The sequence below is a fragment of the Tenrec ecaudatus genome, chromosome X (assembly GCF_050624435.1).
Source record: "Tenrec ecaudatus isolate mTenEca1 chromosome X, mTenEca1.hap1, whole genome shotgun sequence".
NCBI lineage: Eukaryota > Metazoa > Chordata > Mammalia > Afrosoricida > Tenrecidae > Tenrec > Tenrec ecaudatus.
The window spans coordinates 84,550,886-84,567,610 of NC_134548.1; the positions used below are offsets into that span (position 1 = coordinate 84,550,886).

At 41.5% G+C, this 16,725-nt stretch overlaps 1 protein-coding gene across 5 annotated transcripts in view; it reads right to left on the reverse strand.

The window, feature by feature from the left end:
• The window catches only part of ATRX (ATRX chromatin remodeler), a 241,168-nt gene extending 236,857 nt beyond the window's left edge, over positions 1 to 4,311 (reverse strand). For 3 of the 5 annotated variants that reach the window (XM_075539141.1, XM_075539144.1, XM_075539145.1), the window contains exon 1: positions 4,048 to 4,293. In XM_075539141.1, coding sequence (XP_075395256.1) covers positions 4,048 to 4,067 — 20 coding nt within the window. In that variant the 5' untranslated portion in view covers positions 4,068 to 4,293. Of the gene's footprint in view, positions 1 to 4,047 lie in introns of all 5 variants that reach the window. The other 2 variants (XM_075539142.1, XM_075539143.1) reach the window with 1 other exon arrangement.
• Positions 4,312 to 16,725: the final 12,414 nt, after the last annotated feature.

The following is a 16,725-nucleotide window of genomic DNA, read 5'->3' on the forward strand; positions in this document are numbered from 1 at the left end:
ATCGCCACAAACAATTTTAGAACATTTTAATTTTTGTACTCATTATTAGCTTCCCATTTGCCCCCAATTTTTGCTGCCATAACCCTAAGAAAATAGTTACAGCCTGTAGATTTACCTATTCTGGATTTCATATAAAGAAAATCATATGAAAAGCAAAAACAACCCAACAGAAATAGCACCATAAAATACAGAAAAACCTCATTCCAGAAGAAAGCAGAAAATGAAAAATAGATCAGAAGGGAAAACAAATGATAATGTTAAAATTAACCTAAATATATCTGCATCAATTCCCTTTCTGATGCATTCTGTCTGAAAGCACACTATACACATTGCTAGTCACTGGTCCGAGAGAATTCAATGGAGGCTTAATCCGAGTAGGGACTCTGAACATGGATTTCAGGCTTAAACTGTCATCATACCCTTCTGCAAACTGTGCTTAGACACTAATCAATTCCCTCTTCTGATAGTAGATTCTATTGTTTACAGACTTTGAATCACACAAGCTGGTGTGCTTGTTTCCATGTAGACTTTGGCTGTCACTTCACTTAGATGACTATTTGTTTCAAGACAAGCTTTGAAGACCCAGGCACTATTCTGCCTTATAGCCAGGCACCACCCACTTTCTTCACCCACTTTGCTATAGAACCCACATCTACAGTGGTCTCTTCATGAGCAGGACTGCATCATAACTGATTTTTTAATGATAAGGGCAATGAATGTACAAATGTGCTTTACACAATTGATCTACGCATGGATTGTGATAAGAGTTGTATGAGCCCCTAATAAAATGAATAAAAAAAGATTTACAGCCTCGGAGACCCTCGGGAGCACTTCTACTCTAGCTATCCTAAGTTACATTCAAATAAAAGCGAACATTTGCTTTATTTTTGTACTCATTAACTCCTCATTTTCCCACAACCTCCTCTAAGAAACTATTAATCTAATTACTGTCTCTACAGATTTACCTATACTGTTTTCATATAAAGAAAATCATACAAAAAGAAAAGCCCAAGAACAATAATAAAACAGGACCAACCTCAAACCAAAAGAAAGAATAATAAAAACTAGAAGAAATTTAAAATGGGCTAAAAGGATGTTAAATTTTCAGTCATCCATAGCATTCTGCAAACTGGGTACTCAGAAAAAAATCCCAGTATCTTTTCATTCTATTTTTCCTTTAGGGTCACTATGAGTTAGAATCAACTCTGGCAGTGGGTTTAGTTTCTTTTTTCAGGAAAATAATCTTTCCTTAGAATTTAAACAACTGCCTCTTTAAAGGTTATACTGTTGTCATATCAAGATGTCATCTGAGTTAGAATAACAAGTCCCATCAAATTTCCCAATACTAAGCTCTTTATATGAAAATAAAGCTAAGTTTACCAATTGTCAGAGCCTCATCTTTTCTAATACCAAAGATCTAAAGAAACCAACCAATCTTATTTAAAAGCAACAACAAATGTTAAAAAAAACAATAACATATGAAGATTAAGATACTGAATAATCAACTCTCAATTATTTAAAATATTTAGGCAGATCATTGGTATTTTCCTCCTTCTAGTCGCTTAGCCATTTTTCCACCAAAGAATCCTAGATTATTTCTTTTTCCTAAGTGCCAGTAAAAATTAGAACGAATCTTCATTCCTACTTTCAATAGTTCTAAGGAAAGATCTAATATGGGGGAAATCTGGTACCACTAAGTAAACTAAAATTATATAATAATAATGTCCATAGCAACTAGTATGTATTTCTTCCACATTAACACTTGAGCTAAATTAAAATGATCACAATCAGCCTAGACCCAGCTGTTTAAGGAGGCATCAAAGCCTTGTGATTGAGAACAAGCTCTGAGGCAAAGACTTTAAGTTCAATTCCAGCTAACTTTGGTCATACTCTTTGATCTGTTTCCTCCTCAATAAAATGGGGGGGGGGGAATGACAAGTATCTATCCAAAAGGGTAAGAGCCCTGATGGCACTGTCAAGTAAATGATGGGTTGCCAACGACAAAATCGGTGATTCAAACCTACCAGCTGCTCTGCAAGAGGACGAGGCTATCTGCTCCCATAAAGATTTGCAGAGCTTCGGAAACCCTATACACAGGGTCGCCATGAGTAGGAATGGAGTTAAAAGCAGTGCGTGTGGGTTTTAAGGAACCCACATAATTGTGAAAATTAATCACGATTACATGAACAAAGGAGAATAAGCACTCAGTTTCAGTTACTATGATTATTACAGGCAGCCCCAGGTGGCCCAAGCAATTAAGCCCTCAAGAGGTTGGGAGGCTTGAACCCACTTGACAATACCTCAAAAGGCAGGCCTGCAACCCGCTTTTCAAAGGTCTCCCACAGCACGGAACACTGTGAAGCAATGCCACTCTCTGTACACGTGGGGTCAGCTAACATGATAATCATCACAAGCTCTACAAAAATCCAAGACCAGGAAGAAAAATTGCCCGTGGAATAAAATGAATAACTCTATTCTGAAACTCTGTGCATCCATCATTTGTTCACCTTACAGAAAGAGAGCAAATCAATGTTTAACCTACAGTTTTAAATGTACATTTCCTAAGACAGAGCAAAGCTGCATAATATCTAGAGATGCCATTTAACTGAAAGGTTACGAACATGAGCCTGACAATATCCGGCCAACAACTTTCACTGAGTAGCCCCTATGGTCCCCAAAGTCCCATAAAGAAAGGTTTGCTGTACTTGAGCCAATTAACATAAATCCTGAAATCAAGGTCACAATTTTTACCCAGCCAGAAATCTATAATCTAAAAATTATAAAGTATATTTTTCTCAAAAGGATGGAAACATCGTCTATTTGTCGCCTACTACTTCTTACTGTGGGAAACAAGTTATCACTGGCTAGCTCCCAAATTCTACAGTCCAACTAGAATACTCTGAAAACATATGCTATCCTAATAGTTACTCAAAGGCATATTTTGTCTGACAATTGATCCTGGTTCCCTGCAACTTTATTTCACCGCTAGGCACCAAAGATACATTTAAGAGTAGCTTAATCACTTAATTCACCTCACTAGTCGAAAAGTCAAACGCCAAACTGCTTGTGAAACAGGCCAACTACCTGGGTAAGTTACAATTCATATAACGTGCCCATATTTTTGGGTACTGTCAAAAGGCAAATCAGAGGCATGAGAAAAATCCTCAGCCTCATAAATGTTCCAGGCCATAAATCGTACTTCCAAACATCCTGAGAAACGTGCCCCCACCCCTTCCTTCGGGACTAAACAAGCAAACAAAAATAGGGTCTAGTTACTTCTACTAGGAACTTTCCTAATAAAGGAACCATCTGAGATCTGTCCTAGCACCTATGAAAGGTAGACTTCCCCAAAAAGTAATAAGCAAGGGGTGCGCTGGAAGCAAACCTTTGCATTAGAATTCCATAGTCTACACTTAAATCCATAGGATTCTTTCAAGATCAGGAGAATAGAAACGTAAATACCTGGCAACACCCACTCACCTCCACCTCTACCCCACCCACCCCCAAAGGCTCGTCCCCAGAGGTCGCAATGGGAGTGGGGGGAGATCCCGCCAGGCTCCGTCCGTTCCTTCCCGTCTCCCAATAGTACAATCGCCACTAATAAGTCCCAGGATCTCACATCCTTCCCGTCCGCCCCTCCCCCGCTTCCCACCCTAATGCTTCCCAGGCAATCTGTAGGCCCAAAGATTCAGAAGAATGACAGGTTAGCAAGGACTGCCTCGATCCCACAGCCGTCTCAGAGCAAGCAGAGGACGCCCGGCAAGCTGCCCCGGTTAGGAGACGGAGGAAAAGCACCGCATCCCGGGCCGCGCCGCGCCGCGCCCCACCCCCACCCGCACCCGCGGCACCCGCACCCGCACCGCCGCCCCCCGGGGATGGAACGTTCCCGGAGAAGCCCGAGCACCTTCACACCTACAGCGAACAGGAGCGCTCTTTCCGCTGCACCGCACCGGGGCCGACCCGCCCGCCAGGGCAGCCTCACAAGCCCGAGTCCGAGAGCGCCCGGCCCAGGCTGCCGCGGGCGGGTGCGACGGGGCTGCGTTTTACCTCATGGGCTCAGCGGTCATGTTTTCGCTCCCGTGCCTAGTGGGCTTCGGAGCCCCGTCGGGCGCCGCTCTGCGCTCCCGGGCGCCTGGGTCCCGTCGAAGTGCACCAGCCTGATTCGTCACTGCAGCTCGTGATGGAGCCTCCGCACGGCTTAAAGGCCACCCCGACTGCCACCGCAGCAGGATCCGCGGAAACAAAGCGACGCCGCCGCCGCCGCCATTTTGTTGGGCCGAGGCTCCGGCTAGAGAATTGGCGCGTCCTACCGCTTCCCTTTTCTGCCGTCCATTGGCTCCCTCGGCCACAGCGCACAATCTGATTGGCTACGGAAATTCACCTACTTTGGGGGCCTGTTGCTAAGGCGGTCGACGTCATTTGATCCCCTCCACCTTTTGGCTGGGGGTCTAATTCAATCCCTAATGACCTGAAAGTGCTAGTGGCGTAATTTGACTTTATTCAAAAAGGCTCTTCTGGTCCATCTTTTCGTTGACATATTGACAAAACAGCCTACATTTATCGACGGTCTACTGTAAATCCACCATTATAGCTATCCTTATCGAGATTATCTCATGCAATCTTTACACCATTTGAGCCACTGTTATTACCAACATTTTTTAGATGAAGAAACCAAGGCACAAAATCCCACATAAGTGGGGTATATATACACGAGGATCATGACTCCAGATAGCTTACTCTTAACCACTAATCAATATGAAAATCCTATATAAATATTTTCCTTCCTGTATTCTTATATAGCAAGTTAATCCAATTCTTTTCTTTTTCTGCATGCTTCATCTACTATTCAGTACCCCATCATTTTATTTATATATATATCATCATATATGCACATACACATATATATATACACACATGACAAAACTAAATTGAGATCTATGTACAAGTCTTCCAGTATTGAAAGAAAACTGCCCTTTAGATCCTATGTACACACACACAGCCATTTCTCCATTCTGGAGTAATGGATAGCTCTACAAACCTACCGTTGTAGATCTGCTTCCACCTCATTGCAGAGGAGGTTTGGCACACAAATACACATACTATCAAACAGACTTCACTATGGGGGAAGCAGTCCATTATATTAATACAAATTAGAATTTTAATTATAGAAATAATTAGGATTAACATCTTTCTAAAACACCAATGGTTACTAATTTATATATCTTCATTATTTTTATACAACCTATTTTTTCTACTGTCAAATCTATATTCATAAGTATATCCCCACTCTCCAACAACTGTTCGATCCATGCATCTACGCCATTACTGTTATTGAAAGACTGTTTATGTAAAAGTATTTACCTCTGTTGCCTTTAACTCTTGCTAACCTCCCAGTGCCTCCCCAGCCTCCAGCATTTTCCCCTAACCTCCTGATTATTGCATATTGCCCCCCCCTTCACCTAAGTAACCAATTGTCTACCCTCTAGCCAAAAAGTTACCCTCCTTTACCTCCTACACCTGGTAACTATCAAAGAAACGTTTCTTTTTGTTTGAAAGCCTTTTCTTGACTTTGTACAGTAGGGTTCTCATATTATATTTGTCCTTTTGTGCTTGACTAAGGAACCCTGGTTATGCAGTGGCTTTGCATTGGGCTGGGATCTGCGTGGTCATCGGTTCAAAAGCACCAACAGCCATTCTGGAGAAAGACTGAGCTTTCTACTCCCTTAAACAGTTACTGTCTCAGGGGGTCACTATGAGTCAGTATTGACTCAATGGCAGGGAGTTTAGAGAATAGATCATGTATATACAAAATAATGATATATATATAGTATTGTTTTATTTTTTTAAAACATTTTATTGTGAATTGGGTGAAGGTTTATAGAGCTGATCGATTTTCCATTCAACAACTTATACCCATTTTGCAATCTCCATAATGTAACATCACTTATTCCACTTTTTTTTCTGTGTTTCCTGTTTCCATTCTTGCTTTTAAAAAAAATTTTATTAGGGGCTCATACAACTCTTATCACAATCCATACATATACATACATCAATTGTATAAAGCACATCTGTACATTCTTGGCCCTAATCACTCTCAAAGCATTTGCTCTCCACTTAAGCCCTTTGCATCAGTTCCTCTTTTGTTTTTCCCCTCCCTCCCGCTCCCCCTCCATTCTTGCTTCTTAACTAACTTTTCAGGAACTTTGAACTTATGTAAATGCTGCCCTTTTGCTCTCAAAAGGTTAATTATTCTAGGGTGTGGATACCTCTTTAGGGTTTTATTCCCCTTATAGACATGCTTATGGTTTGGGTTGAAAATTAAGGTATAGAGGTCAGCTCAGTTGCAGACCTAAGCTAAGAGCCAGTCTTTGGAAATTGCTATCTGACCAGTAAGCTTGTGTGTCTATCCAAGTATCCACTCACTTTTATTAAAAGAGTATCACTTTTAATACATTATTTTTTTTAGTGTCCTTCCATTGTATTTTAGGGAAAAAAAGTCACTGGTGTACACATGTCATTCACATTTTTCTTCAATTTTCCACAGAACCATTTTAAGGACTCTTAACTACAAATGTGCAATTTATGAATTTAATTATTCTCTTTGTAACAAAAAGAAGATAAATTACATTTAAGAAAGCAAATCAAGTAAGAAAATAGATACTCTCATCATTTTTAATCCTAGCCCCAATTTAAGATTAGTTCGTGCATTATGGGCTCCCTCGATACTCACCTTCATGAAATGATCACTGAAGATAAGGGTGCTACAGCAAAGTGTGGTGAAGAAAGAGATGGTGACTGGCTATTGATCAGAAATAGTACAAGCTTATATGCAAAGAAGCAGCCATCTAAATGAGGAGTCAACTAAGGCCAATAGAAGAAGCACACCAACTTGTGCGATCCAAAGATGACAAATACAAAACTCAAATATGGTGAGGAGAAAAACATCAAAACAAAAATTATGAACACCTATGGGGGACGGTGAGAACCCAAAACCCATCTATAAAATGTCTGGTCAGACTGAACCACTGGCAGATCCACTGTAGTCTCAGGCAAGAATCTCAATCAGCCGTACTATTAGGCAGAGACCATTGCAATCTTGATTATGCTGGATGGAACTCAACACTTGGCCAGTTGACCATGCTATAGATGCAACCTGAACTTGTTCTGGGAGCATGTATCTCTTACGGGCTCCATGACAGAAATTTCTTCCCTGGCTTTTTTTAAATTGTTGTTGGCTTTTTTTTAACCCCTTCTTATGCATTATTAGTATTTTTTTGTCTGTCTACTATTATGTTTTCACCCTTACCACCGAAGCACAATTTTGTTTTCTATTGCTTTCGGTTGAGTCTCCCAGCTGTGAAACACAGGAAGAGTGAATGCATAATGATAATTACATGTACAAGGGGATAAGGTGGGGTGGGGGTGGAGATCGGGAAGGAAAAGGGATTTGGGGAGTAACTAATGAAGACAGGAGGGGCAGGGAGCACTAGAAAGGATTATGATTGCATAAATCATCGTAAAGGCAATATAATCATGGGAGAGGGAGGAAGCTCTAAAATTGGTGTGGGAGTGATTGTACAATTCACCATGATATAATTCAATGTTGGAACTATTGAATTATATGATATGTAAATTACTCGCCAAAAATGGTTGAAAAAAAGAATGCAAAACCCTGGGGGGTGGGAGCCCTAAAAATTGCACTAAAATGTGCAATTTTGAGTGCACAACTCACTTTAAAGCCAATTTAGCCATGGCTGGGGGGATGCTCTAAAGCTGATATGGCAAAATAAATAAATAACTTGATATGGTGAGGATGGTACAATTCTCCTTGATATGACTGATGATTGAACGGTCAGTTCAATTCTCCTTGATACGACTGACGATTGAACTGTATGATATGTAAATTATGTGCCAATAAAACTGGTGAGAAAATAAACAGAGGAAAAAAACATTTTTGCCACTATTGACTATTTCATATCAAAATCTTAATTATTTAGCCCTATCTCTAAAATGTGAATGTATATATCCTTTAACCTACTCACTTACCTTCTGGAAATTTATCCCACATATGCACTTCATAGGAGGCCTGCTGGCATAGTGTTTAAGCCCTCAGCAACTAACCGGAAAGTCAGTGGTCTCGCTTTTGTGGGAGATAGATGTAGCAATCGGGGTTCCTAAGGATGTACAGCCTTGGAAACTCTATGGGGAAATTCTGCCTTGCCCTATAGGGTTGTTATGAGTCAGAATAGACTAGAGAGCAATGGGAGACTGCGTGTTGCTGTTGTTGTGTTAGGTGCCATCCAATCAGTTCTGACCCACAGCGACCCTATCACAACAGAACAAAGCACTGTACGCTCTTGTGCAATCCTCACAAGTGTTCCTTTGCTTGAGCTCATTGTTTCAGTCATTGCTTCCATCGATCCAACAGAGAGCCTTCCTCTTTCTCACTGCCCCACTACTTGACCGAGCATGATGTCTTTCTCCAGGGACTGGTGTCTCCTGACAACGTGTCCAAAGGATGTATGACAAAGTCGTTAGTCCATGGTACTTTCAATATTCTTCACCGGCACCACAATGCAAACACATCGATTATTCTTCTCTCATTCTTAATAAATGTCCAATGTTCACATGCATATAGGACTGTGGAAAATTCCACGGCTTGTGATTGATTTGAAAATATCATATGAAAGAGTTTTCCCATAGCTACAATATGCTGTGCATACCTACTAGTCTTGTTAATAATTTGACTCTTAACCCTATACCTTCCTTCCCTGCAAACAACTAATAAAACTTCCCCCTTTAAAAAAATACCTAAGAGTTGAATTAAGACATGTATTTACATTGTATTTTATCTCTTTCAACTTCCTGCATTTCCAATATGAAACTGAAACCTTTGTCTCCACTGAGAAGAGTGAGTGAGGTACATGAAAGGCACAGTTGGACAAAGTGGGAAATGACATATTAGCTTTGCCTGGTCCCATTGTAATGTGATCAGAAGATTGAAATATAACGCTTCTACTCACTGCTGAATGCCAACTCTGCTCTGTGGTAGAGATGTGAATTGGTGCTTGATAGAGTTTGAGCATTATGGACTGATTTAATCATTTGTAATAAAAGTTCTGCTATAAACTGATAACTGCTAAGAGAAAAAGAAAGGAAAGAAAGGAAGGAAGGAAGGAAGGAAGGAAGGAAGGAAGGAAGGAAGGAAGGAAGGAAGGAAGGAAGGAAGGAAATACCATGGCTTGGATCAGATGCACCTTAATCCTGAAAGTACCATCCTTGCTTTTCAATACTCTAAAAAAGGTCATTTGCAGCAGATTTTCCAATTGCAACATGTCTTTTGATCTCTTGACTGCTGTTTCCATGGACATTAAATGTGGATCCAAATCACAAAACAAAATCCTTAAAACTTCAATTTTTCCTCATTTATCATGATGTTAACTATTGATTAGTTGTGAAGATTTTGGTCTGATTCACATTGAGTTGTAATCCACACTGAAGGCTGCAATCCCTGCTCCGCATCAGGAAGTGCTTCAAGCTTCCTCATGTTCAGCAAACAAGGTGTGTCATCTGCATACTGCGGGTTGTTATGAAACCTTCTTCCAATCCTGATGCTGCATTTTCTTTATATAATCCAGCCTCTCTGATGATTTGCTCAGCATACAGATTGAATAAATTTGATGACAGGATAGAACCCTGATGCACACCTTTCCTGATTTTAAATCATGCAATATCTCCTCTTGATTCATGTACAGGTCCATAACAAGCATGATGAAATGTTCTGGAATTACCATTCTACTCAAGGCTCCATAATACTGTTATAATCCATACAATCCAATGGTTTTGCATAGTCAATTAAAAAAACAAATAAACATCTTTCTGGTGTTCTCTGCTTTCAGTCAACATCCATAGGATATCAGCAATGATATCTCTTGTTCCACATCTTCTTCTGAATTCAGCCTGAACCCTGTCAATGCACTACTGCAACCATCGTTTGATGATATTCAGCACAATTTTACTTGCATGTGACGTTAATGATACTGTTATATAATTTGAGCGTTCTGTTGGGTCACCTTTGTTTGGAATGGGTAAAAATATGGATCTCTTCCAGTCAGTTGCACAAGTATCAGTCTTCCAAATTTCCTGCCCTACATGAGTGAGTGCTTCCAGTGCTTCATCAGTTGGTTGAAACATTTCAAATGATATTCCACTGTGGCAATTACATACTCTCCTGTCAACTTGTGAAGAGGTAGAGTCTAGCCCATCAATCAGGTCATGGACAATGAGGCCTCTATGTGAGCCTGGCCTTCTCCTGAGGATTCTGGGAGCTCCTGTCTTCCTCCCTGGAGGCGGGACACACTTTCTGCTTCTTCTTCCTACTGACAAGCCACATGAAGACCCTTGATGCAACCAGAGCCCTGGAGCTGGAGGAGCCACATAGAGCCCCACGCCAGTGCTGATACTCCCACCGCCACTGGATCCACAAGCCTTTCCACCCACTGGCCTGTGATCTTCCTGCATTCGGCATCTTTGCATGTCTTGCGTGAGTCTGAAGAGGAATTTATAGACTGGTATCGGACATATGGGCTTAATATCGGACTTATGGACTTGAACTGGACTGGATGGGATGTTTTCTTACTACACAATTGCTCTGTGATATAAAGCTCTTTCTTATACACATATGAGTGTCTATTAATTTGTTTCTCTAGTCAACCTGGGATAACACATCCACCAATTCCCGGAGTCTTGTTCTTGACTAGTGCATTCAATGTGGTTTGAACTACTGCCTTCAATACCATTGGTTCTTCTTCTTCTTTTTCAATCATTTTATTGCGGGTTCTTACAGCTCTTACCACAATCCATACATCCACCCATTGTGTCAAGCACATTTGTATATATGTTGCCATTATCATTTTTAAAACATTTTCCTCCTCATTTCCCCCCTCCCCATTACCATTAGTTCTTATTTATAGGGTAACTCCTGAAATGCTGGAATATCAATTAGTTCTTTTCGGTACAGTAACTCTGTGTGTATTCTTTCCATCTTCTTTCGACAATTCCTGCATCATTCAATATTTTGCCAATAGAATCTTTCAGAATTGTTACTCAAGGCTTGAATTTTTCTTGAGTTTTGTTCATTTAAGGTACACTGAGCATATTTTTCCTTTTTGGTTTTCTAACTCTAGGTCTTTGCATTCTTCGTGTGCAGAAATGTTATGTCTACCAGACTATTCACATTGTAAAAATGGTTTTAAAAGCATAGATGTAACTCAGTGTTCTTATTGATAGGTGTGGTCAAATCAGTTTTGACTCATAGCGAACCTACCTTGTCCTGTGCCATCCCCACAATTGTTCTTATGTCTGAGCCCACTTTTTCAGTCACTGTATCAATCCATATAGTCAAGGGTCTTCTTCTTTCCTGCCCCTCTGATTTAAGAAGCATGATATCCTTCTCCAGCAACCCTTCTCTCTTGAAAACATGTCTAAAATATTTGAAATGAAGTCTGACATCTGTGATGCTTAGGGATTATGTGAACTATACCCTTCTGGGTAAAGGTAGTGGGTGGAGCCCAATTTATGAATAGGGTTGCAGCCTATTGACACCTCCTTGGGGGTGTGGTCTTTTGTATAAAAGAGAATGAGCAGAGTCAAATTCTCTTTAACCCTTGCCTTCTGCTGGAGCTGGATCTTGTGTCTGATTCTTGGATTTCTTGTTGTGTTACCTTCCTGTCCCGGGAGCTGTCAGTGGACGACTAATGGTGGATGCCTTTGGCCAACTTCGGATTCATATTACTTCTGCATCCATATGGCAGCCTGTACCCTCTATTGTCTGTTTCATTATATGCTTCCTGTTTGTCAGCTTCTACTAGTTAGGAGGAGCCTAACTTGAACTGGACTGGACTTACCAATTTCTATGACTGTGTAAGCCATTTCTTGAAATAAATATTTTTCTATGTACAACACATACAAATGTCACTGGTTTCCTTCTCTAGAAAACCTAACCTAACATATGTGGTACTGGGTGTGGTTCCAGAGAAACAAAATCATAACGATCCATGTTCTAAATTGGTTTTCAGGTCTCTTAGGCCTAAAGGCACTGAAAACTCCATTTCTATTGCAAGTATGAATAAGTCTGTCACTACTAGTAAAGTAGGTACTGTTAATTCCTGGCATGAAGTGGTAAAGCTAATACCCAAACTAGCACCACCAACAGATGAAGTGTTGGTGAGAAGTGAGATTCTGGGTGATCATATGTTTGATAGCTTTCACAATTTTGTGAGGATGAAAACTATAGCAAAGCAGGTTGGTTGGTACTTCTTGCAATAGACCAACTATTAAAGGAAACAGATGAAACTGAGAGCTTCCGACCCAAAATCAAACTCATTCCCATCAAGTCAATTCCAACTCAACCCTATAAGACAGGGTAGAACTGCTCCTATGAGTTTCAGAGCCTGTAATTTTTTCTTGCTGCCATAGAGTCAATGCTGACTCATAGTGACCCCCTGTTGGTTTCCAAGAGTGTAACTGTTTACAGGAATAGAAAGCCTAGTGTTTATCCCGCAGAGATGCTGGTGGTTTTGAACTGTTGATAACTCTATTGTCTGCTTCCTTAACCTTGGACTCAGCAGCCCTGTGAGCCCTGTGAGTTGAAGGACTTCCAGTATATTAATGTTTCATGGAAGTGAGTTGAATGGAGCCCTGTGTACTGCTGGGTGGACTAATTAACTGCTATATTCCTTCGTGCTCTATCTATCTATCTAAAATCATAAGTGTCCTGGTTTTGTCTCTCTCTATAGAACCCTGTCTAACACAGAGGTTATGCATAGACTCAACAACGTGGACTTCCACTCACAAAGATTGACTTGGCTTCCTCCACTACTCAGTACCCAATCTGCCAACAGCAGAGACCAACACTGACTCCAAGATATGGGATCATTCCTCATGAGGAACAACCAGAAACCTGATGGCAGGTTGATTACAAAGGACCTCTTCCTTCACAGAGAGGGCAGTGTTTTGTTCTTACTGGAATATAGGCACTTACTCTGGATACAGACTTCCCTGCTCGCAGTGCTTCTGCCAAAACGACCATTCATGGACTTGCAGAATGTCTTATCCACTAACATGGTATCTCAAACAGCATCATCTCAGATCAAGGAACTTACTTTATGGCAAATGAAGTGCGGCAATAGGCATTTGCTCATGGAGGCCCTGGACTTACCATGTTCTCCATAATCCTGAACGAACTGGCTTGAAAGAACTATGGGAAGGAGTTCTAAAGACATAGTTGCAGCACAACTTACATGGCTGGGCCAATGCTCTCGAGGAGGCTATATATTCTCTAAACCAGCGTCAGAATATGGCGCTATTGTCCCAACCAGAGGCAAACTGACCCCTTCGTGTGGCGGAGAGCAGGTTGGGGAGAGGGACCAGCATGCCACACCAGCATGGAGTCAGGCCTGGAGGAAGAGAACTAGAGTCAGACTGGGCCCCACGCTGGCACAAGATGCTCAGAGGATGATGTCCCTGCCGGGAGCTAATGGGACACAGAGGGGACTGGGCAAATGACAACAGCACATATCACGCTGTCCCCTTACTGGAGCAGACTGCAACAGGGGACATTTCTAGGGCCACATGGTGGGGAAGCAGCATCATCTGAGCCCCCCAAAATGGGGTAAATCAAGAAGGCAGCGTACCTGGATAAACAATCCGGAGGAGAAAACAACTGGGCTGACTGTTCCGGGGGGACAAGGAAGAGAGGGGAGTGGGCAGGTAGGAAGTGGTGTTAACAAACTCAGGGACAGGGGAATAACAAGTGGTCCAAAATCGGTGGCGAGGAGGGTGTAGGAGGCCAGGTAGGGCTTGAGCAAGGGTAATGAAATTGAGAGGAAATGCTGAAACCCAAATGAAAGCTGAGCTTGATAGTGGGACAGGAGAAAAGTAAAAGGAAATAGAGAAAAGACTAGGAAGTAAAGGCCATTTATAGAGGTCTAAATACAGGCATGTACATATGTAAATATAGTTATTTATGACGATGGGGAAATAGATCTATGTGCATATGTTTGTAGGTGTAGTACTCAGGTAGCAGATGGACATTGGACCTCCACTCAAGTACTCCCTTAATTCAAGAACACTTTGTTCTATTAAATTGGCATTCCATGATGTTCACCTTCCTGATACGATCACTGAAGACAAATGGGTACATAAGCAAATGTGGTGCTGGAGTAGCCAGGTGGAGACAGCCGCCAGCCCTGAGGGTGCCCAACTATTAAGAGATAGAGCTATTAAGAGATGATTACCCTTTCACTGACTTGGCTTTCCCCATGCAGTCTGCTGGCAGACCAGCTATTAAGAGATAGAGCGTCTGGGGTCTTAAAGGCTTGAAGATAAACAAGCAACCATTTACCTGAGAAGCAACCAAGCCCACAAGGAAGGACACCAGCCTGTGTGATGACAAGGTCTTGAAGGGATCAGGTTTCAGGCATCAAAGGAAAAACACCATATCATTGTGTGCTCTCCTTCCCGATATGATAGCTGAGGACAAATGGGGGCATAAGCAAGTGTGGTGAAGAAAGCAGATGGAACTCGGCTATCAAAAGATATAGCATCTGGGGTCTTAAAGGCATGAAGGTAAACAAATGGCCATCTAGCATAGAAGCATCAAAGCCCACATAGAAGAAGCACACCTGCCTGTGTGATCATGAGGTGTGGAAGGGATCAGGTATCAAGCATCAAGGAACAAAAATCACATCATTGTGAATGAGTGGGAGTGCAGAGTGAGGACCCAAAGGCCATTTGTGGGCAACTGGACATCCTCTTACAGAAGGGTCGTGGGGGGAGACGAGCTGGTCTGGGTGCAGTGTAGCAACAATGAAACATACAACTTTCCTCTAGTTCTTAAATGCTTCCTCCCTTGCAACTATCCTGATCCCAATTCTACCTTACAAATCAACCTGGACCAGAGGATGTACACTGGTACAGATGGGAACTGGAAACACAGGGAATACAGGACAGATGAACCCCTCAGGACCAGTGGTGAGAGTGGTGATACTGGGAGGGTGGAGCAAAGGTGGGGTAGAAAGGGGGGACCGATTACAAGGATCTACATATAACCTTCTCTCTGGAGGTCATACACCAGTGGGTGAAGGAAGACGTTGGACAGTGTAAAATATGACAAAATATTTATGACTTGTAAATTACCAAGAGTTCATGAGGGAGGAGGGGAATGGGGAGGGAAGGGAAAAAATGAGGAACTGATGCTAGGGGCTCAAGTGGAAAGCAGATGTTTTGAGAATGATGATGGCAACAAATATGCAAATGTGCTGGACAAAATGGATGGATGTATGGATTATGATAAGTGTTGTATGAACCCCCAATAAATGATTTTTAAATATATATATATGGTGCTATTTCTCCAATAGCCAGGATTCATAGCAACCAAAGAGTGAAAATGGGAGTGGCACCACTCACTCCTATGACCCACTCTTTACAATTTTTGCTTCCTGTCTCTGCGCTTCTGTCTGGAGATCTTAGTTCCAAAGCAGGGAATACTCCCACATGGAGACAAAGCACTAAATCCAGGCTTAGACTCCTCAAGCCTCTAGACCAGCAGTTCTCAACCTGTGGGTCGTGATCTCTTTGGGTGTCAAACAACCTTTTCACAGAGGTCACCTGATTCATAACAGTAGCAAAATTACAGTTATGAAGTAGCAACAAAGATAATTTAATGGTTGAGGGGTCACCACAACATGAGGAACTGTATTAAAGGGTTGCAGCATTAGGAAGGTTGAAAACCACCGCTCTAGATCAGCAGGCCAAGAAGGGTATTCTTGTACTGAGTGGTGTGATTGATCCTGTCCCAGGGGAAATGGAATTAATGTTACATAATGGAGGTACAGAAGAATATGTCTAGATTGTGGAGTCCTCAGGTTGTGCCTTAGTACTACAATGTACTGTGATTGAAGTCTATGGTAAACTATAGCACCTCAGTTCTGACATGATTACTAATAGCCCAAAGTCTTCAAGAATGAAGATATGTATCACCACACCAGGAAAAAAAATCCTACAACCAGCCAAGGTATTTAATGAGGGCAAAGGATATATACAATGGAGAGTTGAAGAAGGTAGTTCTAAATACCAGCTATGACCAGCTGCAGAAATGGGAACTGTGTTATGAGTAATTCCCATTTGTTCTGCATGCACCAAATATTTTTGTTTTGTTCACTTGTAAAAATATAAGATGAAATGGGGTTAGTGTGTCTTCAGTTATATATGTTAGTTGTATCACATTAGGAGCAAGTGTGATTTTTATTATTGTCTTTGGTGATTATATATGACTAACGAGTTATGTAAAGGTGTCGTGTTGGCACGGGGTGATCTGTGATGGTTAGGAATTATGTCACCTAGACATTCCTGGGTAAATGTAGGAGCTGAGCCAAACCTATCAATAGGGTTGCAGCCTGGTGGCATCTCCTTGGGGATTTGGCTTTTGTATGAGAGTGAGACCAAGCCGAATCTAATTCTCTTTGGCTCTTTGCCTTCTACTGGACTTAGATCTTTCATCTGTTTCCTGGATCTCATGCTGTTTCTCCTGTCCATCCTAGTAGCCATCAGCTGACAAATAATGGTGGATTCCCCTTTTTCTAAAGGGTATCCAGAGTTTGTTATGGTCTATAGAGTCAGGTACCTTGGCATAGTGAATAAAATAGAAGTAAATATCTTTCAGAT